General features: G+C 52.7%; 1 protein-coding gene across 7 annotated transcripts in view; it reads right to left on the bottom strand.

The window, feature by feature from the left end:
- Window positions 1-12,887, bottom strand: part of Scn5a (sodium voltage-gated channel alpha subunit 5) — a 97,259-nt gene that overhangs the window by 61,203 nt on the left and 23,169 nt on the right. For 3 of the 7 annotated variants that reach the window (XM_078038118.1, XM_078038120.1, XM_078038123.1), the window contains exons 1-3: window positions 9,762-9,869; window positions 8,228-8,356; window positions 2,128-2,219 (exon numbers count right to left, since the gene is read on the bottom strand). In XM_078038118.1, coding sequence (XP_077894244.1) covers window positions 2,128-2,219; window positions 8,228-8,356; window positions 9,762-9,841 — 301 coding nt within the window. In that variant the 5' untranslated portion in view covers window positions 9,842-9,869. Of the gene's footprint in view, window positions 1-1,896; window positions 1,989-2,127; window positions 2,220-8,227; window positions 8,357-9,761; window positions 9,870-12,887 lie in introns of those variants that run through there. The other 4 variants (XM_078038117.1, XM_078038119.1, XM_078038121.1 and 1 more) reach the window with 2 other exon arrangements.

Here is a 12,887-nt window from a genome sequence, read left to right as displayed (position 1 = left end):
CAACTGTTAGGCTGACATCTTTTGGGAAAATATCCAGTTTGAGGCCAGCAAAGCACCCGGCTCTGTTCTAGGAAGACAGAGGATGAGGTGAACCCATCCCTTTACACCTGTCTCATATCAACGGTGGATATCATTTCTGACATGAATGGTTTCAACTGAATCATAGGATTCTTTCTTAAAAGCCCAGGAAGGGGAGTCCTGGGGGTCAGGCGGGAAGTCCTGCTATCACAGAAGTTGTGACAGGCTAGATGGGAGGGCCCTTGGGACCTACCACTCTGACTTCACTCTGGTTTCACAGAAAAGGAGACTGAGGTCCAGAGAGGGCTGAAGCTGTGAGGGCGTGGCCCTGGGGAGTCCTTTGGCATGCCCCCCACAGCATTCTTCTGATGACTACTTCTGGGGTCTGCTGCCTGCTCCCTTGGTGGGCTGCTGGTGGCCTTGAAGAGAGCAGTGGTCTGGGCTGGGGTCAGTGGTCTTTCTCCTTTTCTCTAGGACCGAAAAATATTTTCCTTTGTAAATCTTTAAAATAGATCAGAACGTGCCTCTTCATAACTACTGTGGTCAGTGGTTATCTACTCTGGGGTAGGAGTCCCCTGTGAGGCTTTCCCTGGAAACTTGGAGGACTGGGAGGCCTCTGAGCACTTATGGCCTCTGAGACTTTCCTGTCTTAATGGTGGCTTCACAGGAGTGGCAGAAGGGTGACTGTCCTACTTGTTACTGGCTCTTGGTAGTCTGAACCCGTCTGATGGGCCCAGAGAGTGGGGGGGGGGGAAGGGCCCCTGGGCATGTACCATGGTGGGTTCAGAGACCAGGAAGCACATTTGGAAGCTTAGTTTGAAAACAAAATAGTTGGGGGCCCCTCTTCCAAGGTAATTAACCTGCCCAGGGAAGTTTCGGGACAGGGACTTCAGAGAAGGCCTTCTGGCCCTCTAGGGGCAGCAGTAACCAAACACTGTGGTCGGCCTGGGTACCACCAGCATTCCAAATCAGAAGCGGATGTGATCACCTGGTTAGAGAAGGGTCTGGAAGGAGCCTCTGGACACTGTCTCTCCAGAGAAAGTTCCCCAAAACAGGGGGAACTTTGAATCTGGCTCTTGTTACTCTGGGGCGTGTGAATAAAGACTTGGGGCAAGAGTCCCCTGGGTGGTACTCAACTTCAGCACTTACACCTCACCCAACTCGGCCCTCAAGACTTGGCCATCTTTGGAGTTTCCTGAATGGATGGGTGGAATGGTTTCTAGTAAGACCTTCTGGGCTTAGAAGATTTTTGGTGCACAGTTGCCAACATCTGTCGAGGAGGATTTCTTCCCGAGGCTACCATGCACGGTTTGCTAAACCTCTACCGCACCATGCAGCGAGGGCTGTTAGACGCCATGGCCCAGTGGTGCCTGTCCACAGAGCACACTCCCTTCCACCAAATGGGGCTTCAGCTGTGCACTTGTCACTAGAGGGGCACAAGGCTGGGAATGGGCACTCAGCCAAAAAAAGACGGTGCCAGGGCTTTCCTGTTCTGATCTGGGTGTGCATGTGAATTCCCTCAAACGAGGTCCTTTTTGCAATGTATGTGCAAGCTTTTTAGCTTTGCAAGCAACTAAGTTCAGCTGGAAGAGAAATTCACCATTTGGGGAAGAGTTAGGGTTCAATGCAGGCCCTGTGGTGGGGTGCTCTGTGGCCCCTGGTGTCTGAGAGTGAGCTAGGCTCAGGTGGGCAGCCTGAAGCCCATTCTGAGACTCTGGGGGGGGGGTGACAGGTGCATCCACCACTCTGAGCTCTGGGAAAAGGTATTCTGGTGACAGGCACATTCACAGGGCCTTCCTGAGGGTCGCCTTGACTCCCAGGTGGTTGGAAAGTCCCAGGCAGGTCCCTCCAGCCTTGGCGTTTAACCTGATTTTTCACCTGAAATGACTGATATAGTTTTCAGGGCCCGGAGGACTCGGAAGGTGCGTAAGGCTGAGACATTGCCCAGGTCCACAAATTCAGTTGTATATCTGTAACAAGGGAAATTCACACACGAGACAGTGACAACACGCCAATAAGAGACACACGGTCGTAGGAGGAGACGGGTGGGGGAGACAGAGAGAGAGTCACTTGTAGCTGAGATCTGAGAGGCAAACCTGGGCATCTTACCTGGGATAACTGAAATAGTTTTTAGAGCTCTCAAGACTCTGAAAGTTCGAAGAGCCGACAAATTGCCTAGCTTTATATTTTCTGATACATACCTGCAGAATCAAACCACAGTTATTGGGAATTACAAAGCAGAACCTCAGCCTGCCCTCCCCAACCAGCCCTCTCCCCTCTCCCTGTCCCTCAGGGGAGCTGTGGATGGCCTGGGCCCTCCCCTGGGCTTTCTTCTTGATCTCAACCCTCCTGGTACCAGAACTCAGCATGGCTGACTCAAGGATGTCCACACAGCGAGCCTCACAGGTGACTCTGTCTGTGGTGCTCCCAGGAACAACTGTCACCAGGAGGCAACTACTCTGACACATTCTCTAAGCCACTAGGGACTGAGATACAAAACCATGTGATAGATCTGAGGCTTGGGCCACATCAGAGTGAAGAGGGAAATTGTTTTCCAGGAGGTAATATTGGAAGCAAGTGGGTGTCTGGGGCTGATTTTTCCTGCATCTTGTGTTGTCTGTTATCAGCTTGTGCATGGCTGCTCTGATCTGGGAGACCCTTCAGTACTGGCTGAGACCACCAGGGTAGGGTGGCTGGGTCTCCAAGGCTGCCCACTTCCTCCTTCCAACTGTGAATCTCTCTGTGCAAGGAGTGGTCAGGAGCCCTTGAAGTCACAAGGTGGAGGTGGCATTGAGTACTCATTGGAAAAAAGAGACATTGAAGAAGGGAAGGGAGGTTGCCTGAATATCTGTTCTTTAACTAATCACAGCCAACCCAAGAAGAGAAAGGTGCTGAATGAGGGTCCCTTGGTGATGTCAGTGCCCTACCACAGGGTCATCCTTGTACTCTTGGTGTTGCCCAGGGATGACCCCTGGGTCTCTACAGGAGTAACATTGGGAGATGAACAGTTCTCATGGTCTGTCCTGCATGGGCCTGAGTGTCGGTCCTCAGGGTTGAGTGGCTGTGGGGCTCCCATCTAGGACTTGGACAGCTGTCCATCTCGAGCCCCACAGTGATAGGAGGCATTGGTTTCTTGGGGGAAGGAACCTGCACAAGCAGAATGTGAGGACATGATCAGATTGGATGTCTGAGAGACAGATGGACAGTGTGTGATCAAAGCCATTGGGACAATGGTAAATGACCGGTGATATTTAACCAAAGGCCTCGCATCCAGGGTGTCTGACATTTAACTGAAGGTGTCCAGTGTTTAACAAAGAACATCGAACATAGGACGTCTGGTGTTTAACCAAGAGTGTCTGACCCAGGTGTCTGAATGATTGATGTCAGGCCCAGGACACCAGCCCTGCAACACTGGGCAAGTGTCAGGAATGGCCTGACAGTGGGCACTCATTCTGCCAAGCAGCCTGGGCCTCCAGGCCCCTCCACTCTGCTCAGAGCCTCTGAATTCTTCTTCAGGCCACAGGTATCTACAGGAAAGGATTTGGCAGGCTGTCAAGAGACTCAATGTCTTGGAGTCTCTGGGTCAAGCCCTGACACTAGGCTGACACCAACATCGTCTTCCAGTTGTGGGGCCCATCCATCTTCATGGGCTCTGTAAATGGGCCTTCTCCCTCCTCACTCACCTATCCCTACAGAGATGAGGAGTCTCCAGATACATCCCCAGAGCTTTTCTGCCTCTGGTTACACCAGACCCTTCCTGTGGCAGAGTGTCCATTCCTGGACTCACTTTAGCTTGCAAATTCCACCACATGCAGCCCCATGGTTCACAGGGGAGCAGAAGTCACCTCCCCTGTTCTGGCCCATATGTGCCCGTTAATTCAACTCTCGAGAGTTATTCCATGTTCCTCAATGGCTCAGAACCCAAATCCTCTGTCCCACATTCTTCTTGGAGTCTCTGTCTAGATATGGTGTTGCCACGGGACTGTGAGCTTGAGCTTGGTATACCACCAATGCTGTCATGTCACGGAAGCCATGGGTCAGCCCCCAGAGGCTGTGGGCTCAGCCCCCTGCGGCTGGTCTACTGGGTGTGGCTTGGAACAGCACATCCTCTCATTCAGGACCCGGACTTCAAGGATGCTCCTCTGGTAACAGGGAGTCAGTGGACCACTGTGCAGGTCAGAGAGGGGACAACTGTCTTTGCTTCTCTCCTCCCACCCCTGAGAGTCCTGGTGGCTTCGCCGGTGTCTCTAGGGAAGACCCTGCCTATCCTTACCTGCCTCACTTTCAGGGTCCTCAGTACAGACAGTACCTGCCCTCCACTTAATCATCTGCCTCCCCAGCAGCTCATGCTGAGCACAGAGAAGCCAGGATCCCCAGGTGACAAGGATAGGCGGGTGACAGAACAGGGAGGAACACATCTGTGCTCCTGGCAGGCTTCCAAAGCTGGCCAAGGGGTTGGGAGTGGGAGTGGGCCTGGTGGTGTGTTTGTGTGGGTGAGGGCAGCTGTGGGTTTGAGGGAGTCTCGAAGGAGGAGGCAGGGCTGGGTGAGGGCACAGTGTGTCTGGGACCATGTCTATGACATGGGGACCTGCTGGCTGCTGCACTCTACCTAGAACTTGGTGTCTGGCTGCCTCCCATACTGGGACCCCAGACCCCACTGGGCCCTCTTCTGGGCAAACCCCTTCTCTGAGCCAGTCCACTCCTCTGCTACGGCCAAGCCACTGGCCAGGGGCAGACAGCTGGGGTGAGATTATGGGCTCTGCCTCAGAGAAAGCAGAGTTGGTGCCCGAGAATTCTACCCTGGCACACCAGCCCCAGCACCGTGGGAGCCTTTTTGAAGGCCCAGGAGGGGCAGATGCTGCTCCACCCTTGTCTTGAGATGGCGAAACCCACACTGCTAGCAACTGCGGGTGACTGCCACGCCTCCTCTCTACCCTCCCTCCTTCCCCTCCAGGTTTGGTTTCCATAACAACCCCAGAAGGTGGGAGGCTGTGCTAACTAACAGGTAATGCCCAGCCAAGAGGGGGGCCACAGGAGGAGCTCCGGCGGGAGGGTTGCAAGCTGAGCCTGGAAGGCTTCCAAGCAGTCCCCCAACCCCGCCATCACCTCTCAATTGGGTGGGGTGGGGCATCAGGCTGATAGCTGCCCAGAGACACCAGATATGGGATACCTCTCCCATCCATCCCTGGCCAGGAGGTAGGACATTTGGTTCTGGTTCCAGCACTGCTACTGATTCATTCTGGGCAAATGGTAGGTTCTCTCTGAGCCTCAGTTTCTCCATCTGTACAATGGAGGGTGGATGGGGAGTTTCACTCAATTGAACTTTTCTGCCATCCAAGACTTCTTTGATCATCCCAGGTACCCTAAGGTATTAAACCATTCCATATCTCACAGAATGCTCTTCAGAAGCAGGAATGAGCTGGCTTTTGTCGGGCAGAATCACTGTCAACCAAAGCTGTGGGGCCAGTCCCACCAAGAGCACAAGGCTGAAACTCCAATGTGTCCGGGCAGCCTCACGGAGAGTGAGTGTGTTACGGCTGCGAGATGCTATCTAAGCCTCTGAGGTCTTGTTCTGCTGCCGTGCCTGGTTCTGGTGAAGTGCTTGGTGAGGAAGGCTGTTCCTTTGCCTGGGTAGGGAGCATCTCTGTGGTGACATTGCTTTGCTTAGGCTCCAGGATGGGGAGGTAGGAGAGGCTCAGGCACATACTGACCTCTCTTCTGCCTAAAGCCTCCTTCCTTCTGTGTCACCTGGCCTCAGGGCCCTGTGGATCACTGCCCCTGGCCCATAGGGCACCTTAGAGCCAGAGCTCCCAGTCTGGCAAGCATACTCCGTCCCCACGTCCCCTACAGCCTTCTGGCTGTGACACAGGGTTCTCCCTTTCTCAAGCCTCAGGCAAGCACCCCATTCTCACTGATGATCCTGCATATTTCACAGAGAAAATAGAAGCAATCAGAAGAGAAGTTCCTTCTCTCATCATCAACTCCATCAATACATCTCCATCTCCACCTGAAATTCTGCCTTCCCTAGGCTGAAGGTCAACCTTCTACCTAGGCACTGGATTCCTGCTCCCTCTGGAAGCTCAAGGGCTTTGTTCCTGCCATCTCTACCCCTTGCCTACACCATCAAATGTCCCCTCGCTACAGGATCATTTCCATTAGCCTACCTTCTTTCAAAGTCCTCCCTTGACCCATTTTTTTCCGTTTGGCTACCATACCATTTTCTATTCTGCTTTATAGAAGCCCCATAAAAGCCATGTCTATATGTCTATGCTTCCCCTCCCCTGCTTTCTTGAACATTCTTTAACCAAGTGCATATCCTTTCATTCCACTGGGACCTCTCTTGTCAAGGGCTCCAATGACCTTCCTGAATCCAACAACAGTCCCTCCTTAGCCATCTGCTTCCTCAACCTCCTCCAGGTGTACTTCAATTGGATCATGCTTGTTTTGTTTTGTTTTTGTTTTTTGGATGTCTTTCTGGATATCACTCTCTCCAGTCTTCTTTGCTTGATCTTCTTCTTTCCCAACACAAGATGTTGGTGTGTCCCACAGCACAGTCCACAGCCACATTCATCATCTGGTGATGACCTCATCTGGTCCCCTGGCTTTATATACCATCTGTGTAGCTACCTCCACCTTGAACCTCTTTCTTGAACTCCAGATGGGAATATCCAGTTGCCCACTCAGTATTTCATTCTGGATGCTTCTCAATATTTTCCAAACCTTCCATTCCTTCTCCATCCACTCTGCAGTCCACACCGTAGCCGGAAGTGGACTCTATAGAATGTAAATCAGGTCACGGGTCTGCCCACTCGTATCCCCCAGTAGCACCATCACTCCTTGCTCTTAACATGACCTATAAGATGGTATAACATCTTATATATCATCACACCATTCTGCAACTTCATTTCCCACTACTCTTTTCCCTGCTCACTCGGCTCTACTCGGGCCTACATTGACACAGGGGCCAGCAGCATTGTCTTGCCTCCATTTCTCAAACTGTAAAACGGAGGCCTGGAGTGAGTTCACAAACAGCCTGTCTGGAAACAGGTTCTAATGCATCTTCTAAAAACCAGGGTCTCCACCAAGCTTGAAAGTACCCCATTAGCAGAGTCCAGTCCCTGTCTCCCTCCACCACAGATGGCTGAGCTCAGGGTTGCTTCCATCTGGAGTTAAAGACTTTGTCACAAATAGGTAGATTCTGTGAATGCAAGAATCTCAGAAAGTGGGAGTTAACTGAGCCTCCGATCCCAACAAGCATGCCGCTGACCTTTCACATGTGGGGAAATCAAGGGCTTGCCAGGGTAGGAGGAGAATCTTCTCGGTTCACTCCTTACTGAGATGCACATGCTGAGTCCTCGGCTTGCAGAAACAGTTAATGGCTGAGTCCCTGATCAGGACTTCTGCATGGCAGGGTCATCCACCTGATCAGTTGTCCCCTGTGATCCCTGAGACATCCTGGGCAGAACACCTCCTCAACACTGACCCCTATGCAAAGATGTCCTGGGAAAGGAAGTGAGGCCTCATCCAGGGCTGCGGCAGGTGGGGGTCACGTTCACTTTTTGGTGGGCTCCCTGTGCATCTTTGGCATTAGTTTTCTCATTGGTAAAATGAGGCTCAGTGGCCTCTTCCAGCCCAGGTCTCTGGCTAGTGTGAGGATCCACTGGATTGGATCAGTGACCAGGTGCTTTACAATGTGCCAAACGCAGGGCCTCTGAATAGAGACAGCAGTTGCCCTGGTCCACACGGCATGAGCTTCTGGGGGTATCCAGTCACTTCTCTTGAGAAGTGATACCATTACTGTCATTTCATTCTCAATTACCTTGGAATCCAGGTCACTGATCATAGTGGGCCTGGGATTTGGGGCTATAATATTGTTTTCTCTTAGTGGAAAGGGAAGAGGATGCTAAAACAGAAACTTAATTGATGTCCCTTGAGCATGGAATTGTCATGGGCCCCAGACAAGGAGCCTGACCACCATGGCCACCTGAGCTACCATGGATCTCCCTCTTCCCACCAGGATGGTCTGAGGGCCTTCGCCCATCCTCCTGCTGCCATAGCACCAAGGCTGGTTGCTCTACAATCTGAGCTCAGAGCTACAGGAAGCCTGCAGTGGGGAAGCCTGGAAGGCCTGGGACTTGGGCAGGGGTTGTGCAGACCCTGCCGTGTGGCCTGGCACAGCACAGTATGGCGCAGCAAGCAGGATACTTACGCCATGACAATCACACTGAAGTCCAGCCAGTTCCATGGGTCCCGAAGGAAGGTGAACGCGTGCAGACAGAAGCCTCGAGCCAGAATCTTGACCAGAGACTCAAAGGTGTAGATGGCAGTAAAGGTGTACCTGGGAAGGAGAGGTCCATCGGGGTTCTCAGGGAGGCTGAAGCCCACAGACCAGTCCCACCAGGTTTCCCACGTGGTACAAACTGCATCAACGCTGCACGCCAGGAGCTAGCATATCAGGCTCTCTATAATATCCCGTGGCAGATCTGCAGTTGGGGATTGCAGTTCTGTTCCAAATATCTGGCTAATTAACCCATCTTTCCATTTATTTTATTGAGTGCCTTCTCTGTGTCCAATGAACTCTTCTTTTTCTCTCTTGGTTGTCTTGGTGTCAGATGATCCCTACCTATCTCCTCACCCTAACCCTGGGGGTCCACGTGCCTAGGTCCCAAGTCTGCACCATGGGACACCATGGACAGTCAGAGTCATTGCCTCTCACCCAGGTATATGGATCTTCAGTAACTAGCAAAGGGAACCTGGTCCATCCTCAATTGCCTATAAAGTAGGTGGGTCCAGCTGTCCACCCTGGACTTGAAGAGTGTTGATGTTTCAGTACATGAGGCTGAGTGGGGGCTACTCAATCTGCTTGGGGAAGCCTGCAGAATCTACAATGTCTGGATGCTGGTACTGTCTCACAAGGCTAGAATGGGAGAAGACCACATCCCAGGTCTCAGAGCAGCTGGACACAGGCCCAGCACCTCTAGCATGACGTGGTCCTTTGTAAACATGGAGAGAAACCTGGCAAGTCACAAGAAATGAAGGGCATTGGACGTTCTGTCAGTCTCCGATAAACAGGAGCCAGGTACAATAATTCTCAAAGTGCTTAGTCAGATGCTTAGAACCTTCTTAGAAACATTTTCCCCCTCTCACTTGGGAAAGAAAGGCCAGAAGCACTTTTCTCAAATTGTTCAAATGGTTCTAGAAGAAAAAAAAAAAACCTGAAAAAGGCAGCAGAATATGGTACCAAAGTGGGGACAGCCCTGGCCTTTTCCTGCTGCCACGCTGCCTCACCGCATGATGTCAGGCCAGTTACTGCTCCAACGCTCAGTCTGCTCATCTGTCAAACGGGGACAGAGGCTGCACTTACACTGTTGGATTGCCAGAGGGTTGAAGGAGATGATGTTTGTTGTTCTTTTCACAGTGTCCGGCCTGCGCTAAGTACTCAATGAATTACTCTTATGATTTCAGAGGCTTCTCCAATGTCCTCAATTCTCTTTAGAGGTTGACAAGAGAAACTCCCCACTTTGCCAGTCAGGGGAACTTCTTCCCCTGAGGGCACGACTTACAGCCAGTGCTTGGCAGGAGTGGCGAAGGCAAAAGAGGATGGAAGGTGATCCAAGCCTGCAGTTGGGGGTGATCTCTGGCTCTGGACACAGTCCTCTTCTGGAGTGACTTTAGGGACCATGGCATGCAGTGGAAAAGGAAGGGATGCAGCCAAATGGAGGACAGGTGCGGAAGATACTCACTCGACATACTTGGTCCAAGGCGGAGGGTCGTGCTGGGCCATGAACACGCAGTTGGTCAGGATGGTGCACATGATGAGCATGCTGAAGAGCGTGGCGCAGGGGTCAAGGAAATCTGTGGACAGAGGGTCAGCCGCGCCACCACCACCACCACCGAGGTTTGTGCCCCTGGGGCTGTCACTGCCAGCACAGGGCTGCCAGATGGGTAAGAGAGACTCTGTGACGGGTCCATGCCAATGCCTCTCTATCGAGGTCGCTCTCTGACCTCTCCCTGGCACTTGCTGTTGGACCCCCATCCTGCTCCACAGCCCCTAGCAGGCTCCAGACATTTGACACTACTCTGTAGGGTTCAGCATAGAAGAAGGGGAGGAGAAGGGGCAGATCTCAGACCTCAGAGGTTTTTAGCTGGTTGTGTGAGCAGGAGATGGGCATTTGCAAACCGCTCTTTGGGTTGGAAAAGCCCAGGTATGCAGGGCCCTAAGTTCTCTCCCTCACTTCTAGGGGAGCAGGCCAGGTGGACTTTTGCTTAGGAATGCTCTGCTGCCAAATAACTCACCTCAGGGGGACCCACCAATCCTGGGGAGCAGGGGGCTGCTTCTCTGGCTGCTTCCTGCTGCTGTACCCACTCTTCACTCTTGTCCTCTGCTCTGTCTAGAAAAGTCCTTCTCAGCAGGAAACACCCCCCGCCCCCAGCACCCTGCCCTGACTTTGGGGCTTCAGCACCCCCAGAACATCAGTCACCTCCCGTTTAGCCATCTCCTCTTTTAGGTGTGGCTGCTCAAGGAACGTCAAAGCCCTGTTTCTCCACCACAAGGGGAATTCCTCAAACACCAGGACTGTGTCCTGGACATCCCTGTGGGCTCTTGGCCTTCCAGTGAAGGCCCCAGGCCTGGTGGACCCCTGACTCCGGCTGCTGTTTCAGGCTGGACAGGACTCTCCATCACCTCCTCCACCCCTTCCTCATTTTTTGGTAAGACCTGCAGAGAAGCAAGGTGCAGAGCCTGGGCCTCATGGGGCTAGGGAACTTCCAGGGGGTCTGGGGCAGGGGTATGGTGCTGCCTTCACAAATCTCCTCCCCAGCTCAAGAGGAGAGGCTGTGCTTTCCGCCATGCCCCGGCCTCAGCCCTGAGCACACAACTGCCAAAGGCGATTCCCACAGGCAGCCCAGGAGCTGCGGTAATTGAGCTCCAGGGGCTGCTCTTTCCTCCCTTGCACAGTGCCACTCATCTGGAGGGGAGGCCCCTGCAGCCGTTGCTGATTGCCCTGGCTGGAGAGAGGAGGGTGGCCCCTCATGGAATCTAACCAGGCAGATGGGAGTCCAGGCAATCAGGAAGTCAGCCTCCGAGACCCAGCCTCCAGTTGATAACGAATTCTCCTACTTCTCATGGGAGCTGAGGGGGTGACCTGGCTTTGAGAACCTCTCTCAGCCAATCGGGGATGGCCCACAGGAATGCTCAGCTCTAGTGCCCTCAAGGAAGCCCTTGGTTTCACCCTGGCCGAAGGGCACTTCTCCAGGCACTGGGGTTCCTCTCTCCATGGGCATCTTCCCAGCCCTCTACCTGCAAGGATCTCCATGGCCACGTCTAGCTCCTTTTCCATATCTCAGAGGTGGATCAGGTACTCATCTTGAGACCCTGCTCCCTTACACATGTTCCTACACCCAGGTCTCATTCCAGAACTCTCCTCCCTGGAAAGATGGTTAACAAACTCCTTAACCAGCTTTATTCATCCCCACAGATCCACTGCCAAACTGCCCACTGAGGATCCCAGATGATTCCTGAAACAGGTAGGTCATGGTGCCAAGAGCAGAGCCCTTCTTGAGCCCTTCCCGGGAGCCAGGCTCTGCTCTCTGAGCCCGTTAACTAATCTGATTCTCTCAACAACCCGATGAAGTGGGGACTCTGTCTCCCTTTGAAGAGATGAGAAAACTGAGTGAAGAGGTGAAGTTCCAGTGTACTGTCCTAGGCAGAACAATAGTCTGCCCAAAGCTGGCCACTTCTGAATTCCTGGAAACTGTGAATACATATTTGTATCACAAAAGCAATTTTGCAAATATGATTAAATTAAGTATCTTGGGGGTGGAGAGAGTATCCTAGATGCTCCAGGTGGGTCTAATGCGATGACAAGAATACTTATAAAAGAGGCGAGCAGGGGTCAGAGTCTTGTGAAAGACACAGCTAATCACTGCGGGCTTGAAGAGTCCTGATCCACAGAATGTGAACAGCCTCTAGAGAGGGGGAGAAGCCTAGAAAACAGGTTCTCTCCTAGAGCCACCAAAAAGGAACTCAGCTCTACCGATCTTTGATTTTAGCTCAGTGAGAACCTACAGACTGTGTGCTGTTTTAAGTGACTGGGTTTGTGACTATATGTTCCAGCAGCAACAGGAGACTACTGTATACAGTACAAAGCCGACAGGGGGCAGGGCCAGTCCTTAGCCTCATCCCTCCTCCCATTCAGGCCTCACCTCTGAGGCTCCCTCTCTGCACAAGGACACCAAGGGCCTGGTCCACTCTCTGCCTCCAGAAGGATAGGCCTGCATGAATCACATGGCTTCAGACCCTTACCTGCCAAGCAGGTATGCTATTCCTCATCTGGTTTATGTTACCCACAGGAAATACAAACACCAAATGAGGTAAAGGGCTCCATGAAGAATGAGGATACTGACAGCCAGAAGCGGGTGAAATGGAGTGCCATTTTTAAGAGCCAACCTCACCTGAGCATGAGGGCCTGGCCCTGTGTGGGAGACTGCAGAGCCATTCTCCTGAAAAGCCCCCAAATGGGATATTATGAGAAACCAGACACAACTCTTCTGGAGGAAGCTTGGTTAGGCCCCAAGACTGGCCACAGTTCCTCCATCAATCAGTCACCCAGCTGGCCCTGGGGAAGCAGTGGGGACTGAGGACAACCAGACCTTCCCTGGGCAGCCAGCTCCTCCCAGCTCTAGGTGACTGCTCACAGCTCTCCTTAGCAAGGAGTAAAGGCTCTTCTGCAAAGAGAAGGGTGGACAGGACCAGAGGACTTGGCTGGACACACAGAGGGGAGGGAGAACTCTAACATGGAGGCTAAGGGGAGAGCTGGGCTTGTGGGCTGGTTCCATGATGGCAACCACAGGAGATGTCTATCTGGGTT

Source organism: Ictidomys tridecemlineatus, chromosome 2 (assembly GCF_052094955.1).
Source record: "Ictidomys tridecemlineatus isolate mIctTri1 chromosome 2, mIctTri1.hap1, whole genome shotgun sequence".
NCBI lineage: Eukaryota > Metazoa > Chordata > Mammalia > Rodentia > Sciuridae > Ictidomys > Ictidomys tridecemlineatus.
This window is presented reverse-complemented; position numbering and strand designations above follow the sequence as displayed.